The sequence below is a fragment of the Bos indicus genome, chromosome 5, assembly GCF_029378745.1.
Source record: "Bos indicus isolate NIAB-ARS_2022 breed Sahiwal x Tharparkar chromosome 5, NIAB-ARS_B.indTharparkar_mat_pri_1.0, whole genome shotgun sequence".
In the NCBI taxonomy this organism is placed as follows: Eukaryota; Metazoa; Chordata; class Mammalia; order Artiodactyla; family Bovidae; genus Bos; species Bos indicus.
Genome location: NC_091764.1, coordinates 55,730,466 through 55,753,493, shown reverse-complemented (window position 1 = coordinate 55,753,493; position 23,028 = coordinate 55,730,466). Strand labels below are relative to the sequence as shown.

Genomic DNA, 23,028 nt, shown 5'->3' with positions numbered 1-23,028 from the left:
GCAGAGTGGAGACCCTTACCTGACCCTTCCACACTGGTCCTGTGTCCAAAGCTCCCCCTATGAGAGGGACACGAACATCAGGCTTTTGATTTAGAAGCCCAATCAGAGAGACACTCTGTGTCCCTGAAGAGGCACCTTAAAAGAACTGAACTTGGCAGGTGGGCAGATTCCTGGCATGGCTTGAACTGGGGTTGGCCAGGCCTGGTGGCCTATTGCTTCCCAAAGGCCAGCCTCAAACAGGAAGGGCTGGTAGTAAACCCTGAAACAGATCCTGGGGTGAACTGGCTCCTTCTTGCAATCTTGCCCTCTTCCCAAGTTGAGTCTGGCCTGATTCCTCTAAGGAGCAAGTTTTTCAATCATCTCTTGCCCCTAACACACTGAAACTGGAGACCAGAAAGCACATAACGACTTCAGACTGGCTCTGGTCCACACGGATGGACCCTGCTTAGACTTATATTTGGCTGAGCTACCTCGCCAGGGAAGGGTGGGGGGAGGGGGTGTGGCATTTCTGGTAGGAACCGCAGGGGGCGGGGCAGGGGTCTGGTGAGACAGGCCTGCGGAGCTGGGCTTCATGCAGCAGCAGCGGGACACTCCCACCAGGTCATCCTGGGCCCTGGTCATGATCCCTCGGAACACTCAGACAGCCTGACAGGAAAGTGGGTGGCACTGGCTCTTTCTGGAGACCAGGTGACCCAAAGGAGGGCAGAAAGGATCCTTGGAACCGGGTCAGCCTAGAGCCTCTTATTGCTTGTTTAGTCAGAAAGCTTGGCTGGACCCCATGGCAGATCTGGCCAGAGGTCTAACCCTTTGAGTGGGGCTTAGGAGAGAGGCCCCCCTGTAATACCAGGAGAGAGGCCTAGGCCAGGGCCTTGGAATCCGAAGCTCCTACTTCTCTTCAGATGTGGTTCCTGGCCAGCCCTGGGGCCCTCTTTCCCTACCTGCATGAAGCAGGATCCCACAGGCACCAGGAAATGCTGCTGGGGAAATGACCATACATGCCTTGAGGGCCCTACTCCACTCATGGGACAACAAAGTGAAAGACAAGGCCTCACCATGCCAGAGGAAGACACTGGGCAGCCAGAAGCCCAAGCTGCTGCTCCGCTGCCTGGTCCTGGTGAGCTCCTCAGACTGGCCTAGTGTGTGGGAACCGGAAGGGACAATGGGGGAGAGTCCTGAGTGGGCAGTCTTCTCGCACCTGAAGCAACTTACAAATGCTTGGTGACGCCTGCCTCCAGGGAAAATGGGGGAGGGGTGACAGGAACTCCCACCTGAAGGAGGGAGGGGAGACCACAGTTAAGGCAGTGATGCTGAGGTGGGGCTCCCCCTGGGGGGCCCCTTGTGCTCCCGATTACAGCAGCTCTTCCTCTTTTGTTTTCCATCCTGGGGAAACTTCCTTTTTGTGGCTTTTTTTTTTTTTTTTTAAAGCATTGCACTATTAAGAAACTTTGAAAGCAAAGAGACTCGCAAAGCACAGGTGAGTGAAGAGCTCACTTACACCTGTTACTGTTGGCAGGGCGCATGTGTGTTACATTGGCAAACTAAACGCAGAGAACACCCAGCCCCTCCGCCCAGGAAATGCAAGTGTGCCTGAGGCTCTGGAGAGAAAAAGTGCCAGCCAGCCATCCAGGAGGGATGAAGACACTCGGCACAGGCCAGGCCCTGGGGGAAGACACGAGAGGAGAGAGCCCTGCCCAGGAACAGGAGGGTGGGACACTGAGCGCCCTTCCCGGACTTGGGAACAAAGTCCTTGTGGCAGCACCAGCAGAGATTCCCTGAAGAGCAGACCGAAAGACACAGACCCAAACTCAGCTGCCCTATAAGCCAAGGAGACACACACATTCATGCTTTGGGGATTCTGCTCATCCCCGCACCCCCGGGGCCTCCCACATTCACCTCAGGCCCAGGACTGCAGCTCTGTCAGAAACAAAACAGCTCAACACTCTGTATTTAGAAAGAGAATTTTAAAACAGAGTCAAAAGAACGGAAATCAGTTATCTGTCCTCTTCCAGGGCAGGGAGAAGACCTCCTTCCCCACAGGTTCAAGACTATGGCTAGGTGGCGAGGAAGGCAGGCCCAGTGCCCAGGCCTTGGGGAGATGCAGACAGGACCCGAGTCAGGCACTCAGCTGGAGGCAAGGGCAGCTGTTGGGCCACAGGACTTGCCACTGGGGCTACCAGTTCTGGAAACAAGCTTTCATCTTCCCAGAAATGTCGTTTCTCTGTCTGCAGCAGCTGGCAAGAGAAAGGCTTCAGAAAGATGCATGCCTGGGGCACCGGAAGGCAGCCCCTGACCCCTCTCTCTCCTTGGCATAAACCTTACAAGACTGAGGAAAGGCCATAGGTTTGGCAATGGAGCCTTCAACAGTCTTCATGCCTGGAGCTCGGTGGCTCTCAGGGTGAAGGGAGAGGAGACAGACTAACTCGAGGAGACTCTTGATCCTTCACTTTCTCCCCCAACCTGAAACGCTTATATCCTGGGGCCACAGTTCAAGGCAAGACACACACACACACACACACACACACACACACACACACACACACATGCGCACATAGACTCTCACTCACATCTCAGGAACCCAACTCAGGGAGCAGGGAGCTCTGGGTATCACTGGTCTGATATTTGCCCACTCGGCATCTAACCTGTCCTAACGCTCTTTCCAATCACGTCTATTTCCAGGCCTCATTTGGTGAGATGCTCCAGCTTCCACTCTGTCAAGCTGATCATAAAGGCACAGTGTAGGAAAGCCCCCTACTGGGATGCCCGTGGCTTGGCAGCAGGGAAGGCTAAGGGGCCCGCAGCTGCCCCAGGCTGGTGTAGACATCCTCGGCTCCGCTCAGCTCCTCAAAGATCGGGATCAGGTTAAGCAACTCAGTGTCCGCCATGTCGTCAAACCAAGACTGCACAGGCACCTGGGGAGCGAGAGGGGGCCTAAGTCTCCCTGTCCCGGAGCCCCCTGGAGCTTGGCCATTCACCTGGGCTGGTGTGCTCCTCCAGTAAAGCCCACAGCTCACCACCCTCCCTCTCCTCCCCCCTCCCCCGGCTCTCAGGACAGGGACTCTGCCACGCCCTGCTGTGTGGGTGTGTCTGGAACACTCACTGCATTCTCTGGGTGGAAGATGTAGGAAGCAGGCGAGTTGTCCAGAATGAGGGTTTTCCTTAGGTCCCTTCCCAGGCGGCTGAGGTCCTTGACGTAGCAGCCCTGGTGGAACACACAGGACTCACGAAACAGGCGGGCCCGGAACACCCCACACCGGTCCAGCAGATCCGTCACGGGGTCGGCATACTGGGAGGAGAGAGGAGGCTTTCTGTGTGGATGCGGTCCTAGTTTCCCCGTGGCCTCCTGCAGACCCGCAAGGGGCTGCCACCCCTGCTCCCGGTTCTTTGCTCCCCTCCTGCCCCCAATACCTTGGCCAGGCTAGCAGTGAAGAGAACACATTCAAAGAGCTCCCCCATCCGTCTCAGGAACTCGTCCACATATGGCCTCTTGAGCACGTACACCTGAGGGGAAGCAGAGCAGATTGCTGGAGGTGACCCTGTGAGGGGGAAGCTGCGCCGCGTCAGGCCCCGTCACCACTTGCGCAAGTGGGAGAACTGGCTCAGTCCACACTCCCACAGCCCCGCCTCTGGGCCACCCGGACAGCAGCATTCTGCCCCACAGACCGGGGCACTAGCATCACCTCCTCACCAAGCTCCTGCTGGCTCGGTGGTCTCAACCTTGACCCAGCTCAAAAACAAACAAAAACACCTCAGGTCCCAGGAGCCATCTCTTTCCGGCGGTGAACCATCAGCTGCCTCCAGAAACAAGTAATCAAGAATAGGCCTCACAGATGGAAACAGCCTATCCTGGATTACTTGAATCCAGCCACAGCCTCGGCAGGAGTTTCCTATCCTTGGTTCTGGCAGGATAGTCAGTCCAGGTCCCCATTAGGCAAGGTCGCAGATCTTTCCTAAAACCTCAAGCCCTCCCTTGCAGAGCTTCTCTGAAAGGCACCAGGGGAAAAGTGGCCTGTTCCCCTCCCGTGACCACAGATCAACACCCCGCAGCATCTTGCCCTAGTGACTCCCACCCATTTGTGCTTGCTCCTGCCAGCCACCCACCCCTCGTGTCACCTTTCATCACCTTGTACATCATGGCCAGAAAGCTTCCCTGGGTGCGTGTCCCTCATGGGTCTGCTACGTCCCTGCCCCCATCCAGGTGTTCTCCTCCCATCCAGCCTACTTAGGTGCTCCTAGAACCATCCCTTCAAAGTTCTTTTTAACACCGTCTCTCCCTGCTCAAGAGCATGTGCCTCTATGACTCTTCCTCCTGGAGGTGTCTTGGACTGGCCATCACTCACCAGACCCCTCCCAGCTCTGCAGCAAGAACCCTCTGCTCCAGGTGTCCACAACTGGGCCTCCTCTCGTTTGCCGTTTCTTTAACAGGTCCTCTCTCCTTCCTGGTTACTCATCAAGCTTGGCATCCTCTCACCACTCTTTGCTGAAAACCCAACTTCTGCACGTAGACACCCCACTACTACCCCCACCGCCAAATCATTTAAATCGCATCCCTTTTCCATTATTCACATCTCTCCTTGTTAGCCAGGAGTTCACTGTTTGTCTCTCTCAAGATATGCCTTTGTCTTCTCTGTGAGTTTTGTACATCTCTATATACTCAAGTGTATTGCTCAGTTGTGTCCAACTCTTTGCAACCCCATGGACTTGCAGCCCACCAGGCTCCTCTATCCATGGGGATTCTCCAGGCAAGAATACTGGAGTGGGTTGCTGTTCCCTTCTCCAGAGGATCTTCCCAACCCATGGGTTGAACCTGGGCCTCCTGCATTGTGGGCTGATTCTTTACCATCTGAGCCACCAGGGAAGCCCTCAAGCAGACTGTAAAGGGCTGCCATGCAGAATCTGGCGCTAGGCCTGGCGGAGCACCTCAGCTGGGAGGAGGGTCTTGGGATGAAGAGAACTTTTAATGGACATAGGAGAGTGATGACCACCCATGGGAACCTCAAGCCCCATTTCCCTACAAGTAACTCTTCTGTTTGACTATCAACACCACCGATCCTTAACCCTGGACTGAGACGGTTATACAGGGCCAGAGTCTGCTCTTACTCAGAATCAAGTGTTTTTTGATAGATGTGTATTGAGCATTTATTGTGGCTGAATCCAGGGTAGGGACCCAAGGGGATGGAGCTGCATAAAGAGATACAGAGGAGGAGATGCCTGAGCTGGGAAGGAAGAAAATTCACCAGCTAGATGGAATGGGTGGGCAGGGGAGGAAAGGAAACAGCCAGTACTGGCTTCCTTGCCTGTAACAGGCAGACACCAACTCTTCAGATCAGAGAAAATGTAATAAGGCATTAACAGTGCTGGTCACATTCAGTAGGGGCAGGGCAGGTAAGTAAATGATAGCTATTACTATTATTAAATAATACTTGTTTTTTAAAAAGTTTGGCTGCAAAGAGAATAAAAATGGCAACTTGAGGCGACTGGGGGGCTGAATTTTTTAAGATGAGAAAGCCTTGAGTGTGCAAGGTACCAATAAAAATGGAGAGACTGAAGTTATAGGAAAGGATCAACTGATGGAACACAAGCCCTGAGGCACGGAGGACCCCGGGCCCCTGGGCCTGGAAGTACTTACCTGGTGAGTGGTCCCTTCGATCTCTACAGGCACTATGAAGTCAGCGTTGTTGATTGGCTGAAAGGCAGAGGAGTTAATGAGTCAGCTCATGAGAAGAGACAAGAAGCCCAGCCACACCCCAGTCCTGGCCAAGGCCTGTCCCCTGGGAAGAGGAGGGAGGGTCAGATCTCAGAGGCTCTAGAAAGCTCCTGCCGCCCCACTAAGTGGCTCTCACCCCAGTACAGGCTGCAATATCCCTTCTGGTTTTCTCTACCTACCACCACCTGCAAATTCTACCTGAGCTGAGAGTCTCTGGGCCTGATAAGACAGACAGGGACAGGGCCCAAGTCTGACTCGTGGCCCGTAGCCCTCTTTTGGGCCCGCCCTGTACAGAGCCCTGGTGGCTCCTGTGCCACAAGGGGCAGCTGCAGCCTGTTGGCAGTGACCAGAGAGAGCAGGAGCTCCCGCTCAACATTCTCTGGAGTGGCCTCCAGGTATCTGCGATGCCAGTGTGGCCAAATCCCAGAGGCCGGCCCTCCTGTCTCTAATCACTCTTCCAGCATCAACTTTAGGCCAATTCATGGCACCTGAGTCAGGTTCCCAGGACAGCCCCAGATGGGTGAGGAAGGGCTCCAGAGGCCACGTTACCTTAAAGGAGCTATGCACAAGGGTTTCATCCAAGTCAATGACCACGCAGATTCTTCCTTGATCTTCCTCTGTCACCTCTGGGAGCAAGCAGGTCCCTGGAATCTAAAACCAGAGCCAAGGTGCTGAATCTGCCACCAAGAAAGATTACTTTCCCTCAACAGAACTCTGGGAAGAGCTAGGCCCGTTGAGGAGACGAAAGATGCCCCCCACTTCAACCCAAGAGAGGTGACACTAGAAGACCAAGAGGAGAAAAAGTAGAGACTAACTCCCTGCTTCAGCCTTCCCCAGGGACTGTGATGTGATCCAGATACTGGAGAGGGAGCCAGGGCTGGTGATCAGCTCCACAGGGTGGAGGCCAGCTGTCCCCTCAACGATCTAATGCCTTGCACATAGTGGGCCGTCAGCAAATGTCTGGGACAAACAGCTTCCCAGGTGGGGAGCTAGCCCGCAAGATACAAGGACTCAGGATGTCACCACATGAGGTTAGCAGGGCTCACTGGGTCTCAGGGCTTCTGAGTACCTGCCCTGTCAGAGTCACATACCTGGTAAAACTGGTACTGGAGACACTGGAGCAGATCCGACTACGGGAGAAAAGGAGGTGGTCAGTGCCAGCCACTAATGCCTTTCCTGGCCGTCTAAAGCCCACTCAGCCCTGCAGGGCAATCTTCTCCCTAAGATCCCAGCCCCTTGGAAAACCCTGACATAACAGAAGTGACTTTCCTTCAGAGCTGGGCAGGAAAGGGGCCGAAGTCTCCCTTCCGCACTAGGCCTGATGAAGGATGGAGAAGGCAGCGTCCCTGAGCTCGGCTACCATTGCCTCTCAGAGGAACAGGGAACTGACGCAGCTGATGCAGGTGCACAGAGCCAGAATCCAAACCAGAACCCCTTATTACAGAGGCTTAGCCTCTTGCTTAGTCCAGAAACCAGGCTTTTCTTTGAGAACCTGTCTTTTCCCTATGTTCTCCGCTGGGGGCATAGATGGCGGGTGTGTGTGTGTGTGAACACGCTGAGCCCCTACAGAACACAAGTAAGCCGATGTGAACCCATACTGTGGTCCTAAAATGTGAAGGGAGATAGAGTGCAGAGAGATCAGAACCGTTTTCCTGCCTTTGGCTAATAATAAAAATGTTATGGTTGTAGCAAATAAGTGATCTTAATGGAAACCCTGAAGAAAAATGAAAATCCGAGCACTTAGAGAAACAATGTTGGCATTTTACTGCATTTCCTTCAAGCTTGTTTTAGCAGTCTTTCCCCCTTATGATACATAATTTTCCTTTCTGCTTTTTGACTTAATGTTGCAACTCAACACTTCCACATTGTTGTGAACTCTTGGTAAAAGTTAACAGTTCAGTTAATACTGTCACCTTGTACTTCACTGAACCATTCCCTGTTTTGGATAGTGAAGTTCATGTCTATAGCCTGGCTTTGAAAGAGAGGAAGGACAGCTAAAACTTGGTGGTTCAGAAAGAAATACCAATGGCCTAGGGGGAAAGAATAATTTCTGTCCCCACCTCTGAGATGCCAGATGTATTTTCTGGTAATTATGAGAATCAAAGACACCCTACATATTTCCAAATGTCTCTAACAGGTACAGGTCAGAGTGCTGCAAGGGGTTATCAAGAAATATGACAGACTTTCAATTCCTTGGTTCCCTGAAAGTTCCCTGAAAGATAACTTGGAGGTTATCTTTGCTTAGTTAAAAATAAAAACAAGTCACAGGACTTACAGCCAGAGAGATCTGAGTTCAAACCTTGATACTACTATTTACCAACCAATAACTCTTCAGGGCTACATATACCCTCTGGGTTTCAGTTTTCATGTCTGTGAGCTGAAATCCTTGAGTCTATTTGCAAGGCTGCTATGGGTCATATGAGACAACATATGCAAAGTGCCTTGGACAGTTCCAGGAACTTGGAAGGATCTGGATTACAGGGGCCCTCAGAAACCACAAGGACATCCAGGTGGCCCACACCACAAATGGGAATCAACAGGAAGAAGATGGCCCACGATGGAAAGGACAGAGGAAGGGCCTCCTCTGGGTCAGAGATCTGACGCAGGCAAGGCTGGCTTGCCCTCCTGCTATGGTTACATTGACCCTTTCTCGCCCATGGCAGTCACATCCTTGCTGGCACCACACCACCTTGGATCCAGCTACCTTAGCAATGGTGTTGGCTTCCTCCTTGTAGGGGGAGAGCTCAGTGGAGGAGGTTGACTGGCCAACATGCTGGGCACGAAAACAGCAGAAAAGGGCCTTGAAGATGTTACGGCCACGCGGCTTCTTAGGAGAGGACTTGGACACCAGGCCTAGAAAGGAGGGAGCGATAAGAGACATTAGCTACAGGACATCCACAGAAGCCCACTTCCCATGCTGTATTCCCTCTAGTCTGTAAGCTCCACTGGGGCACATGGCACGGGCAAGGTGAACAACCAAATACGGTCAACAGTGAAATGTACATGTTTATTCCATCATCTCTGTAAAGTAGAAACACAGGAATCCCCAGTCCCTGGTTTGGGAAATGAGCTGCATAAAACTTGCTCTTAATTGCACAGTGGGGGAAGGGGCACTGAAAGATGGGGCCAGGTACAGAATCCACTTTGGTAACAGCACACTAAGGGATCCCTCAAGATGAATTCACAAAACCCCAAATCCTCCCTATCACCAGTTCCCAGAAGACTACCAATTCTAGAGAAGGGAGTGAGCTAGACCCCTTCAAGTTAGCAGAACTCCTGTCCTGTCCTGGATCAGCTTCCTTCAATGCCCGATCAGTTGGCAGCACTAAGCCCAGACTAGAAAGCAGAACAGCTTCAGTCTCAAGAAGAACTTACATGCTTTGTTCACACCCCGTGCCCTTCCCACATTCCAGCCACTTTCCTTACCACTCCCTCTCCTCCAAGACCACAAGAAGGTCACTCTCTTGGGACACATACATCCAGCGCTGGGTTCTGGGTTGATGTCCCTGCTTCTAGGCTGTAACTGCTAAGTCCTGCCTTGACAATTTGGGCTTTGGAAATACAAAGCCATCTTAATTGGAGGCTTGGTAAAGCAGCCCCAGAAAGGTCAAGCTGATACAAAAAGCTATAGGTGTTACAGGATCAACCAGAACCAGACTTTGGAAAATCTTTTTCAAGTTCCTTTTTAGATGAACTGTTTCAGCAACTGGAGCCACAGTAGGAAGTCAGGATGTGTACCGTGGCCAGGAGGTGGCACTGCACCACCGCTGCCAGAACGATCCTCGGCCACAGGCCTGCTCTCCTGGGTCCCCACTCCACTTTAAGGCTTAAGGCAAACTCCAATGCAGGAAAATAAGCACCGGAAATACCTCCATCTCTGGTGAGGGTAGGGGACAAACAGAATGTAGTAATGAGGACAACCTTCCATGCGCTGTTGGGTTTAAGAAAGGAAAAGGGGAGGCAAGGTGGTACCCAAACCGCCATCCCAGCAAGGCCAAGCTCCCTCGGCTCAGTCCTCAGAGGGCATGCTGCACCTGCTCAGAGGCCACTCCTATATAAGTGATGGAAGAGACGTTTAACACCCAGTTCCTGGACTGCCTGAGCCCCTGGAGAGGAGGGAAAACCAAACTCTGTTCCTGGGACCAAGGATGAGGAAATGGCTGTTGACCATCAGTCAAGTGGCAGTCAGCACCGCCCCGGAACAATTGACTCAGCTCTGGCTCAACAGAGAGGCTGAGATCAGGCACCAGTCGGTCCAGTCTAGCCGTCTCCCCTCCCTGGATCAGGCAGATCCCCTGACACTGGTATGACCACTTACAATCTTTCAGAACATGTTCAGGCTTCCCCAGCGATTAGCCTAAAAACCTGGATATCACTTTTGAGCTCCTGGCCCTGGTGGAAAAAGCAAGATTTCCAGGGACTGGGGATCCTGGTCCGAAGGAAGAAGCTGCATTGGAGACCTTGCCCAAGGCCCCTGCGTCCAGGAGACAAACCTGTGAGCAGAGACCAGTACTTAAAGACCGCAAGGTAAGAGTTCCTTGGACTTTTTCCTACTCTGAATAATCTATGCAGAAATCAGAGGGAAAGGACAGTTTCTCCACCTGTCTGTATGGCCCACGTTCAATACCAAGCCCAGGGACTCAAGCAGACGTTGACACAAAGCTCTAAGACCAAAGCTGAACCATGGCTTTTTCTTTGGCTTATGGTTTCTTCACACAGAACCACAATCAGAGGCTTAACCTGGGCACCGAGCCTTTCTTAAAAGGCCACACAGCCCAAGCCCTTCCTGAAGAGAAGCCGTCAAGAACGCACTCAGCATCTTAGTGACAGACGCTGTGAAGGCCGAGTAATCCTGGGAGGCAGGGGGGGTGAAAGGGGCAGCTGGCTGGGGCCATGGAGAGGCCTCGCTGGTTCTCACTGCGGGAGGCCCAGCAGGCAGGAGCACTTCAGCCTCAGAGGGAGCTTGTGGGGAGGGGCTGGGGCCACCTCAGCTTGGTTCGGACTCTGCAGGGGATGAGGGTCTTCTCAAAAACACAATGTGACCAGGCAGCCCCTGGGCCTCAGAGACCACGAATGCCTTGACCCTGAGGGCATGCACTTGGAGCAGAGCACAGAGCTGAGGAGCCTTGGGAGGGGACCCCAGACCCACGAGAGCAAGGTCAGTGCCCCAGACGCCCCTCCCCACCCCTCCCCCTCTGGGGCCCCACTTCCCTCAATCCTTCTCCAGGCTGTCCGTCCTCCTTACTTTTACAAACAAGCCACTGAGAATCCAGCAGGGCCTCTTTGGCCTCCCCCTAACATGGCTGCCTCCTGACGGAGCCTGCAATGGCCTCCAGCTTCTAAGTAGCTGGTGCTCAGAACTCTGGCTGAGTGAGTGACTCTGGGGCCTCCAGGGCCTTGGTCAGCTCGACAGAGCCAGGACCTGTGGAAGCCTTCTGTGCAACTGGCCCAGAAGAGTTAGAAACAAGCTCCCTTATGAGAGGTGGGTAGACTGAGGAGCTGAGCACCTGAGACAAGCCACTCAGTCCTTCTGGAACTCAGTCATGTTTACTGAGCATCAATGATGTGTAGGCCCACGATAAGACACCTGACATTATTATTTCATTTAATCCTCACTACAAACCCATCCCTAGGCATTAATCCCCCATTTTATAGAAGGCTAACTGAAGCACAGAGGTTAAGCAACCTGCTTGAGGTTACACAGGGAGTAGGATAGCAAAGATTTGAACCCAGATCTGCCGGAATCCAGAGTCAGGGCTCTTAACTACTCTGTCGGGCCCCCAGCAGCTCAGGCTTCGTGAGCATTTATTCCTGCAACAAGTGGGAAGCGGTGGGGCACTCTCAAGATCTCTTTTAAAGTGTTTGCTCTGTTCCTCTTTAGGCTGGGCTGGTGAAGGATCAATTTGGGGTTTGGCCCCCTTCTTTGCTGCCCTTCTGAGCAGTCCCTGAAAGGGGTTCAGGGGTAAAACAGTACAAGACTCTGGGATTCCATTCCAAGGCTCCCTTCACCCTCACCCCAGCCTGGCACCTACTCTGACTGGCAGACACCTCTGGGAGATCAAGAGGACAATGGGGGGCGGGGAGAAGCTGGAGCCAGGACTTCTGGTCAGAGATCCACTGTGTTGAGTGGGTTTAAGGGTGAGGGGAAACACCCAGGGTGGGATCTGAGCCTTGTGTCAAAGAGCCTGTCACAGGACTCCTTTCAGCTAGCACTCAGCACTGCGCCCCTTCCCCAGGAGAGGAACCCTGGCACAAGCAGGTGTACAGACCGGGGGGGATTGCACAGCATACGGTTTCCCCGGTGAGGGAGGGCAGGACTCCAGTGGGTACCACAGAGCTCCATTACTGATGTGCGCCTGCGCCCCCTTTTCCGAACCTCTGGTCTGAGGCTGAATGTCAGAAAGGACCAGCACTGATCTAACGGGGGGACCTCTGGCCTAAGAATAAAGTGTGCAGGTTGCTGAGAAAAGGGAGGCCAAGACACCCGTTCAACTCACTGCTGCCAGGCTTCCTACTGAGGCAGGATGTGAAGAGAAAGGGCAACGGGGAAGGCACTGCCCCCCCTCCCCTCTCCCTGCCCCAGGATCACCAGGGCTGGGGTCCAGGCCCTGCCAGTTACCGACTCAGCCACACACCTTCTTTGAGCCTTAGTTTCCTTATCCGTTAACTGCGATAACAAGACCACTCCTGACTGCAAGGACAGATAAAACTTACCAAGCACAGTGGCGCACCATGTGGAATAAACCTAAATCCATCCTGGTTTTAACGCGTTATCTAAGGAGAAAACGCCTGCACCCTGGCAACCCCATGGGCCCTCCCACCCCAGCATGCGGTTGAAGCTCTAGAACAGAAAGCAAGAAAGGTGCCAGAGGAACTCCAATCCTGAGCAGGCTTCAAAAAGTCAAAACCACCCCATACCTTCTCCTCAGTTCACTACAAAGTTGTTTTCCAGTTGCAAACTCCCTGGCTGGCATCAGCAAGCAACAGGAAAGCAGGTGAAGCCATTCCACTTGAGACAAAGAATGGCCTCTCCCCTTGTGTCCACCATGTCTGCCCCAGAGAAGCACCAGGTGGGGATGCTATTTGCCTCTGCCTCTTAAGAAGCTAGTGCACAAACATGTGTGCATGTACACACACACACACAGATGGAGAAGGGCTTTGCCAGGACAACACTATTTTTAACCTCCTTCTGAAGGTCAGGCTCAGAAATCACCGTTGCCAACAACACAGCTTCGTGTCCCAGGAAAGGAACTCCTCACATACCCGCCTGGGATTCGGCAGAAGGCAAGCTCTTGGGCTGTCGCGTTTTAACAAGCCCATTCATGCAGAAGGATGCTTTCTTGGTTCAGCCCTCAAAAGTACTTCTCTCGCCACCATCTCTTATCCCCCCACAGCAAAGGATGCCGCCTGGCTATCACTATAAAATGGCCTCTCAGAGGGGCCTCCCTCCCCTCAGCGTTTGGAGGAAGGAGCATGTGTGGAGCGTTTCCGGCCTTTCCTGGCCAGCTGCCTGGGACCTGAGGCCAAGACGCATCTGATTGGGGCTCCCCGTGGAGCGGAGTCCTCCCGGGTCCCCAGCACGGGGCATCCGTGCCTTGGCTGAGGAGAGGCATTGAAGCGCCAGGTGGACGGAAGGGCTCTTGGACCATCAGGCAAGTCAGCAGGGGAGCCAGGTGAGAGGTGCCTCGACATCCCCCACACAGGAAAGACTGGAAACGCGGGGAGGGCGCAGCCAGCTCCTCGGTGCCGACACTGCTCTCTCCAGGTGGCAAGGCAGGCGGGGCCTCGCCCAGCTCAGCCAGGTCCCCTTGTTCCAAAGAGCAGCCGTGAAGCTGACGGTATGGACTTTCAAAAAGTTTTAGCCATGCTGTTTGGCTTATGCCAGCGTGTTCTGTACAAGCGCCATCCCTGTGGCCAGCAGTGGGGCTGTCCTGCCTACACAGACGCCTTCATTAGCTCTTGTCAGGGCAGAAGGGCTCCCTGCCTCTCCCTCTCTTCTAAGAAAGGAGGACTTCTTTCAGTCCTGGGTCCTTCAGGCCACTGTGGGGTGGGAGAGGGGTACCCGGTCACCGGCAACCCCTTCTGCTTTTCCCTGGCCCCCTTCGGCAGTCTTGTCACTGATCACAACATGGGGCCACAACTTCAGGGACCTTCCGTCAAGGACGACTCAGTCCTGGAAGCAAGGGATTCCTGGCAACTTCTAAAACAGGACCAAGATAACTGGGTCAATTTCAGAGTCAGCCTTTATAAGAGTTATTGGCAAAACACCCTTCCGGGCAGCTCTAACATATTTTAGAAACAGGCTGGGGTTCCCAGGAGAAAGAACAGGCCCTGGACCAGAGCATCTCCTCATAGGTGCATCAGGAGCAGGCTGAGACACAGCCCATACCAGGGTGCTCTGGGTGGATGTCAGGAAGTGACCGGATGGCCCACCACAGCAGCAGGGACAGACATGAGATGCCACCCAGGAGAACCCACAAGCTGGCCCCTGCCCTCGTTTCATTGTGTGCAGCCTCTGCTAGGCCAGAGATGTCATCGTGGGGGACTGGAAGCCATCCCCCAACCTTGAGCCTTCCTCTTCCCCTAAGGAGGTGCTGAGCAACCCCTGTGGGAGGTTAGGGGCTAAAAGAAACCTGCCAGCAGACACAAACATCCTCTCAGTGGCTGTTTCAGCCCTTGTCTTGGCGCTCTGCCTGATTCCTGGTTTGCTGAAGACCTGAAGAACTTAGTGCCTCCTCTCTCCCCGGCTATGGAGCCTGTTCTAGGTGACACATGCATGAGAGTGAGATGGAAAAAGAAGGAAGGCCCAAGATACAGCAAGGGACCCTCGACCATCTCTCCTCTGACCAGTGAACAACAGGGTGGTGACACAGGTGTCACAGACTTAGGCTTCAATTTTGGCTCTACTGCATACAAGGTGTGTGGCCTTGGGGCTCAGTTTCTTCCTCTGTAAAATGGGAAGACTAACATTACCTATTTCACAGAGCTGTGTGGATTACAAGGTGGTCTGGGTGTGTCCTTAGGAGTAATACACTGGTAAATTCAGCTGCTTGCCTTCAGCACAAAGCACTTTCATACCCTTATCTCAGTCTCAATCTCAAAACAGCCACATTGAAAGAGACCACAGGTTTCTTCCCATTCCAGAGGTCACACAGAGGTCATGGCAGGGCCAATCTTGGGAAATGGCGTTTTCCAAGACTCCACAAAAACCAATCATACACACACACTCTCTCTCTCTCATTGAGGGTGGCCAACCATTTCCTTCCTTCCTTCCTCTAGTGGCTGGCCCCTGCAAATGAACGGGAAGGAGCCTGCCAGGGAGTCTGTCCCACCTACAGGGTCACTCACCCGCTCCCCCCACAGCCTAGCTGCACGTGGGACCAACCAGCAGTCTTGGTATGTCCACTGACAGCACTAAGCTGGACATGAGGAAACCTGGCACCTGCCCCACCTCAGCCCCTCGAACAGCCTTGTGGGCCTGCCTAAGGCACAACCACCCTGGGTTGTCTGCTTGAAGGCCAATCAGGAAAGGCCAGGCTGCACAGTTACAAGGTGGCTTCAGGTCACCTGAAGCTTGAACCGGTACCCTGAGAGGTGGCCTGCACAATGCAGAGAAGAGGCTGTGTGGGTCAGGGTTAAGCTTGACTCAGTCAGTCCTAGCTGCCCCGAATTGGCTATGTTCCTATGGACAAGGTGCTTGGTTTCTCGGCAGAGGATTTCCTTACCTGTCCAGAGGGGATCATTCCTACCTCACAAGGTCACTGTGGGGCTTAAGTGAGATACTAGATATAAAGGCTGGGGCACTCCTGCCCCACAGTAAGTGCTCTCTAACTATCATCTGTGATTATTATTGGTGAGCGAGGACCATGACTCTATTTACACTCAGAAAACTTTCAGACCCCCCTTTAGGAGCCACAGGATGGTTAACAGCAAAACTGGATCCCTCCAGGGACTCTTCATGCTCAAGGCTAAACAGGCAGTTGGGCCACTGCTGCGCTCACCTGGCTTTTCTCCAGGGACACCTGTCAGACTCACAGGGAGCACTTGGAACACACGTATGCCTGGCCCACCTGCTCATGCTCTGATTCAGTAGGACCCAGGTGGAGGCTGTATTTTTAGTAAGTGTCACAGGAGAGTCTGATGTGTGTCCCTGGCTAAGAGCCAATGTCTAAAGGCTGCCAGTGGTCCTTGACTAACCATTCCAGGAGCGGAGGGTGATTCAGTTAGAGAACCCAAGGCCCCTTTCCCCACCACATCCCATCGCCTCAGTGTCTCTGCAGGCTTCAGGGGACTTGCACCCCAGAGCCTCATTTTCCTTTCTAGGGGTACTTGCTCTATTCTATCACGGAGTCAAAAGACCCAAGCCTGCCGTCTCTTACTATAGGCCCTTGTTCCTGAGAAGGAGGCCTAAGCCCCCTCGGCGGACCCAGGAGACACTTTTGAACATCTGTGGTACACGCTCTGAGCGTTCTCATGAATCTGCTTGGCTCTCATTGGGTTTGGGGCCCCATTTGTTCCCTGAGATCTATGTGGGTGGGAAAGAGAAATTCTACAGGATGCAAAAGAGATGAAAAGAGGTTTTGAATAAAAAGGGAGTAAGAGCAAAGTCTGATTCGGGATAGGGGGTAGGGTAGGAAAGGAGGACAAGGATCACCTGGGAAAGAAAAGGAGCTGTCAGCAGGTCTGCTGAGAGATCAGGTTTAAGGCTAACCCCTAGAATAGCTGACGAATAAAACAGAACATGCCTGTAACTCCTGCCCAGGAGGCCATGTGCTTGCTGGAGTACCCATTCTGCCATAACAGACCTGGTTCAGGCACACCAAGACCTGAAGGGCTGGGCACTTGGCCAGACAAAGATACTCTGTTCTGCTTGGCCTCTGGTACAGAGAGGCTTCCAGTGCTAAATCATTTTCTCCACTTTGATTTCTACTAGTTCATTCCTAAGATGTGCAAGGTAATAAACTCATCTGCATCTCAGCTGGGAACTGTTCCTCCTCTACAGAAGAGGGAGGGAGCCCTGACAGGGCCACACCCAATCCCATGTCCCCAGGACAAGTGAGTTAACGCAGTGCTTCCTGAGCTGGCCAGCCTGAGACAGGGTGAGAAGCACTTTAAGGCTGTTTGTGCTTTCTCAAGGTTTACCCCAAAAACACAGAAAAAGACATAGCTTTGGAACATCTATTTCTCTTCAAAATCCCAGTTTATTTTTCTCTCCTTGTTACCAGAATTTCCTAAAAAAAAAAAAAAAAAAAAATATATATGTATATGTATATGAATCTCACTGGGTTCTTTAACTCTTAAAGCGAATGCAGACAGTAAGAACGTAGCATACAGTTGTCTCAAGTCTTTACTGTACCCACTTCTGAGGGACTGAGCAACTGTTCAGAAGATTTAGACTTCAGGGACCCTCCACAGGAGGTGTGTGGCTCCCTGGCCCCCTCCCACCCCAGATGCCTGGGCTCCAGAAAAAGAGCAAAAGGCCCAAGGCATACTCTACTTGCAAAAAATCCCATCCAGTGTCAAAGGGGCACAGAGGGGGTCTGTGCAGCAAGGCTATGATCCTCCCAGAAGGCTTAAGCTCCCACATTAGTGTTCCCTCTGACCCTCAGCCACCTGTCTTTAACAATAAAACCCACATGATTATTTTGCTACTTGTACTGTGTCCTTCAGGGAATGGAGGAACACTGGAGTGGTGGTCTAGCTGTCTAAAAAAGAAGAATGTTAACATTTTTCAATCATCTACTAAGTACCAGGAATTACATATGCATAGAGACCAATACTTCCATTTTACAGAAAAGTCTCTAAGTTGCTAAGGACAGAGAAGTGATTTGTCAAGTCTCACTGTAAACAGGGAAAGCAGGGATCTGCACCCAGGCCAGAAGCAACCAATTCTGCTCCCCAGCAATTCTCCCAAACAATTTAACTGCTGCCCCTGCCTTCCACCCTCCCCTCCCCAACCCCCTCTCCATCCCAAGAGACAAGATGAGACTATAAGACAATAGCTCAACCTACCCAAAAGCTAGAAGGAAGAAAAGTTGAGAAGGGGAAGGGACATATACTTATATATAAATACATACTTTCTCTTGCTTAGTAATGAACACATGTATTAACTCCACAGAAAAGTTGGGCGCATCAACTTACTTCTATTTACCATTTTAACAAAGTTTGTGATCATAAGGGATTTGGAAGGTCCCACTGAGAGGATGAAAAGGGACCTCTCTTCTATTCAGCTGAAGACCCCTATAGTTGAGAGGGAGGAGACAGGAGTCAGGGACACGACCACCTCTGCCATCTCTGGAGGGGTTTTCACAGCAATGCCTGAGTCCAGCTCCACCGCAAATTGTCCAAGTCAGACTCAGCAGCAGAACTGCAAACTCCCAGCCCAGGATGGCGGGCATTTACAAACATTGTTGCTGAGTTAGCAGGGCTCCCTTAGGCTGCTTTGGCAGGGAACAAACACAAGTGTCAGTCACCACCCAGGCCCCCACCCCACTCCAAGGTGGGGCAACAACTCCAAAGGAGACACAGGAGCGAGGCTTGGTGGCCACAAAGAGGCCAAGGCTGAAGCTGGGCCAGGATGGGAGAGGAACCCATGGGGCGGGAGGAGCCAGCTATAAACACACACCCTGGACGCTCACGCAGCAAGCTGAGGACGAAAGCCAAACTTTTCAAGTTAAGGGCCTAGCTACAACTACAGTGAAAGGTGTCTGAACTTTTACGTGAGCGAATAAGGCAGAATTTCTCCCTTGTAGGGAGGAAGGAAGAGTTAGAAAAACCTGCCATGATCCTATTCTTAGGGATGGTCAGTTACCAGAACCTGTTGCTAAGACATGTGAGAAGACAATCCAAAGCATCACCATCAACTGTCTGAAAAGAAGGGGCGTCAGGTCCCACAAAACAAAACAGAAGCAATCCCAACTCCCATAAAAGGGCTGTGGGTCACTCAAGCTCTGGAAGAGGTTGCCCCACCCTCACATTTCACCCGGGGAGGTTATAAGCTGACCTATTTCCTTGGCTTCTCCCCATCTAACCTCGAAGCCCAAGGCACAGTCTCCCAGCAATGGGGAGACATCCTCAATGGCTGCCATAAATGGTGCTTTTCTAACCAAAGTGATACTAACTTTCCTTTTCCACTTTGGTACTCCACACAGCCCTAGCCTTGCTGGACCAGCAAGCCATTTCACCCATCTGTCTGGGGAGATGGTCCAATTTGGGTCCTTTCATCATCAACGCTTTCAGCAACTTTGTTCTACTTCCCCTACTGTAATTACTTTTGAATCATCAACACACCCAGCCAGCCTTAAAGCTCTGAGAGCAGAATGCTAAAAAAGAAGAAGGAAAAAAACACCCAGCAAACAACTTCACTAAAAAACCACCCAAGCAAGGAGCCATTTGTATTTTTCTAGAAATGTACTGATTAATAAATTGTCTCAGTACTCCTTCCTCTTTTTTCCAAAGGGAGGCAGAAGCGTAGAGACAGAACACTGGAGAGAGGGCCAAACTCTAATAGAGAGAGAAAACATCTGCTCCCCACCCCCACTTTTTTTTTTAATTTAAGATGCAGGATTTGTTTGTAAAGGATGAAGGAATCAGAAAGTTGGCTTGCTGGTTGCCATTTGCCCAAGCAGTTTAGGAAGAAAGCATGTCTTCTCTGGAATGCAGTCAAATTACAGGGGAGGAGAGAGACCCCCAAGCTGCCGGCTTGAGGAGTCAGATTCCTCCAGGGATAAGTTTGAACGATAAACCACACACAAAAAAATGAAAATCGTAACTCTAAAAATTCAACCAACATCAGCAGCTAAAGACTGTCAAGAAGCCAGCTGCTTGCTTTCTGCTGTTATCTATTCTCTTCCCCACCACTTGCCCTGGTGGATGAAACTTCCAGCTTTTATTGGTAAGCTGTCTCTTCAGCAGTCCAGCTTTCCCCCACTCCTGGTGTGGTCCTCTCCCTGGGAGGGCACCCTCCTGAGCCCCTACAGGAGGGGAGGACCAGAGTGGGTCCAGGGCAATTCTTCCCCTTCTCATCAACACTGCCCCCTCTGGAATCCTCCATCCACACGTTTCTTCATTTTTGGCTAGCACTTTTTCTCAGATGAGGTTGCGAAGAGAGCGGGAACAGTCAGGAGTGAAGTTATAAAAACAGAAAGCCTCCCCTCTTCAGCCCTCAGCATAGCTGAGCAGCCAGGGGAGGGGTAAAGCTGCAGCCTGGTTAGTGATGTGGCCAGGAGAGCAGGGAGTCAGGGGCTTTGGGATCTGAGTAGGCAAGGTTTATTTAAGTAAGGCCAGCAGATGCAGGAAGCACGCACTACCTCCCGCCCCTAAGCATTCCACCAAGGGAATTAGGGAATGGTGAAACCACCAGCCCAGCTTTTTAGCCTCTAGGCAAGTTGGGGGTGCTCCTTGGGACCAGGAACCCCGAAATAAGTGATCTGCTGACTAATGTTGCCTAACAGGGAGCTGTGGGGCTACACCGAGGCCCCAGGGCTGGCCCCTCACAAGGCACTGGGCCTTTTTTGCCCTGTTCTGGGGGATCGAGGGATGAGCAGGGACGCTCCGAATTTGGTCGCAAGAGCGTGAGCTCCCCAGCCTCCCCAGGCCAGGTGGCCCCAGTTTGGGAAGTTCTCCAGAGGAAAAAAAAAAAAAAAAAGGCTCTAGTCTTTATTCCCCGCGGAAATTCTGTCCGCTCTTTCCAGACACATTCCTCAAGGCCCGAAGAGGAACGTGGGGGAGGGGGAAAGAGTTTCGGGGCCTTCTCCAGGACCAAACTCAAAGATCCCACCGTCGGACCCCCACCTTCCCCGTCCCTAGGAAGGGCCTCGGCCTAATCAAGCTCCAGTCCCCAAACCCACACCCAGAGAGAGCCCGAGACTCCCACCTCGTATCTCCCCGCGACCCGCAGGAAGGCGGGGGCCGCTAGCCGTTGCCCACCGAGAACTCGCACTTTTTCGCAGCGCGATTCAGATACACGCCGGGTCTGATGCCATCCGGCGAATTATGTAACCAGGGACACCGTTCTCGGGCTAAACAAACGCGGCTCTGTGTGTGTGGCTGCGGCCCGGGGGAAGCGCATCGGGGCAGGGAGGGGCTCCGGTCGGGCCTTGGGGTCGCGCTTGTTTGCTCAGCGAAAGCGGCAGGAGGCCGCCGGGGGAGAGCCCCACGCGCCGAGGTCCCTGGCCCAGCAAAGGGCCGCGGGCGGACCAGGTCCGGTCAGCCAGGGCTCAGCCCCTCCCCCACCGCGGCCGCCCCCGCCTCCGGGCGGTGAACTTGGTCCCAAGTCCCGCCGGACGCCGTCACCGCCCGCTGCCTGAGCCACCCCGAGCTTTGGCGGGGGTGAGGGGCTGGGGGGTGGGGCTGGGAAGTGCTGGACTCCAGTCCCGGCTCCATTCTAGCCCGAGGTCGCCCGGGACCCCCTCTTTCCCCTCCTCTCTCCAGTCCTTGTAGTCCTGGGGCAGTCGCGCGCTCCGGTGCGGGAAAAGTGACGACCCCACCCCCTAACTCTGGAGAGGATGGACGCGAGTAGACTCGCGCTTCGAGAGCTCACCCCTTAGTCTCTCTGCCCGGAGAGGGGGTGCAGGAAGGGGTGACAGCTGCGCGGATGACGCCCCTCCCCCTAGGGCGCAGGGAGCCAGGGCCCCGGCGCAGCCCTCTGCCGGGTCTGAGTGCGCACCAGGACGCAGGGGCGGATGGAGTAGGGGAACCGGTTGGAATCGCCCACTCTGAGCCCTGGGAGGTCAGGGGCCGAGACTCGGGTTCGGAGCTGTGCTAGCCCTCTCCCCGTCCGGGGGCGACGCAAAGTTTTGGGAAGTTGCTGCCCCTACCTTGCTTGGTGAGCACCAGGGCGTCTTCCCTCCGCGCCTGGGTGATGATGGAGCCGTGTTCCATCTAACAATCCCGCGGGCCCGGGCTGGCTGGGCGGGAGGACGCGCGGGCGCACAGGCTGGGCTGGGCTGGGCTGGGGGGCCTGGGCGGGGGCCCGCTCCGGCTCAGGCTCCGGCTCCCGAGACTCCGACTCCCACTGCTGTTCACATCCCGGCTCTTGTTCCCTCCCTGAGCCGGGAAGGGAGGCGGCCTGTATGGAGAGCGGGCGACCCGGGTAGCGGCTCTCCCGGGTGCCCCCAGCCCCGATCCCCCGGCGGCAGCTCCGGGCTCCTCAGTTTGGGTCCAACATGGAGAATCCGGAGCGAAAACAAGAGGAGGAAATGGGACACGGGGCGGTTTCCAGGCTCCCCCCTCCCCTCCGTACTCCAGATAAACAACCCGCGGCTGCAGCGCCCACCCCCGCGCGCCTCCAGGCTCTGGACCCGGCCTCTCTACAGCCTGCAGGCGCTTCCCGCTTCGGAGCACAGTCCTAGGCCCCGGGCCCCTCCACCTGTGAGCCGCCGGGGCTGCGGAACATCCGGAGCTTTGCAGTTTTGTTACGGAAAAAGCGAATCCCCGAGGGGGGTGGGGTGGCGGGCGGGCTGGCTGGCGGGGGAGACTTGAAACCGCTCCGGCATTCCGATTGGCCCTCTCCGAGAAAAGGGGCGGGGCCCCTCCTTACTATGCGGTGCGAGGACCCAACAACATTCCAGACGTTAAGGCCACGCCCCGGGCCACTCCCCCCTCGTCGGGCTGCGGCCTCCCAGTCTCCTCGGCCACACCCCCCTTCCCAACTACTTAAAAGGACACTCCAAAGCTCACGTTTCCTTGCTCTGTATCGGGGTGTTCTTGTCTGGGTATCTCTACCCGCTTACGGTGGAATGGTTGCGCCCTTCGGGTAGCCAAGCAAGCCTCCAAGCATAAGTCAGGTCGGACCAGGATGAGAGAGAGGTTTCGGGCAGTTGTTTTACTTCCTGCTTGGCGCACGAATTGTGGCCCCCTCGTTTCACGTAAGAGTACAACCACCGAAACCAGAAAGGGATACGTGTGTGTGTGTGTGTGTGTGTGTGGTGTGTGAGTAGGCCGAGGACTTTAAGAATATCAGAGCTGGAACTGACCTCGGGATGGTCTGACTCCCACACTACAAATGAGACCTAAGGAGCCATGCTTTGCTCAAAGCCTTACTCCCATTTAAGGCTTCTTCCCTTCTTCCCCTCCTCTCAATCCACCCTTGGGCGCTTCCCTCCCCCTCCCCCACAGTACCAGTCTCAATTTAGATGGATAGAAGTCTCTAAGCTTAAAGCTTCAGCTCTGTGGACCCTTACTGCCCTCCCTCCGTGGTTTTAGGCCCCAGGCACTTTCCTGCTGGCTGTGACTCCTGGACTCAAGATGGTGAAGGATATACATTTGTTCCCAAGAAGTGGAAACTCCAGAAAGGCAAATTTCAGTTCAATATGTCTCTTCCA

At 53.7% G+C, this 23,028-nt stretch overlaps 1 protein-coding gene across 2 annotated transcripts; it reads right to left on the bottom strand.

The window, feature by feature from the left end:
- Positions 1-1,942: 1,942 nt before the first annotated feature.
- Positions 1,943-22,112, bottom strand: CTDSP2 (CTD small phosphatase 2). Of its 2 annotated transcripts, XM_019960922.2 has the most exons (8): positions 21,523-22,108; positions 8,409-8,557; positions 6,796-6,834; positions 6,254-6,355; positions 5,627-5,683; positions 3,406-3,498; positions 3,098-3,283; positions 1,943-2,909 (listed from the first exon to the last, which is right to left on the bottom strand). In XM_019960922.2, the coding sequence occupies exons 1-8, from the start codon at positions 21,584-21,586 to the stop codon at positions 2,784-2,786; spliced, it is 816 nt and encodes a 271-aa protein (XP_019816481.1). In that variant the 5' UTR covers positions 21,587-22,108; the 3' UTR covers positions 1,943-2,783. The 2 variants fall into 2 exon arrangements, with proteins under 2 accessions (XP_019816481.1, XP_019816482.1); XM_019960923.2 differs by lacking the exon at positions 6,254-6,355 and having other exon boundaries at positions 21,523-22,112.
- Between the last annotated feature and the right edge of the window lie 916 nt (positions 22,113-23,028).

Bases quoted from the DNA above. Each gene is read 5' to 3' on its own strand.
- CTDSP2 (XM_019960922.2), bottom strand. From the start codon at position 21,586: ATGGAACACGGCTCCATCATCACCCAGGCGCGGAGGGAAGACGCCCTG. The intron at 6,835-8,408 runs GTAGCTGGATCC...TTTCTCCCGTAG, and splicing joins AAGCCAACACCATTGCTAAG to TCGGATCTGCTCCAGTGTCT. The intron at 2,910-3,097 runs GTGAGTGTTCCA...CTCGCTCCCCAG, and splicing joins TCTTCCACCCAGAGAATGCA to GTGCCTGTGCAGTCTTGGTT.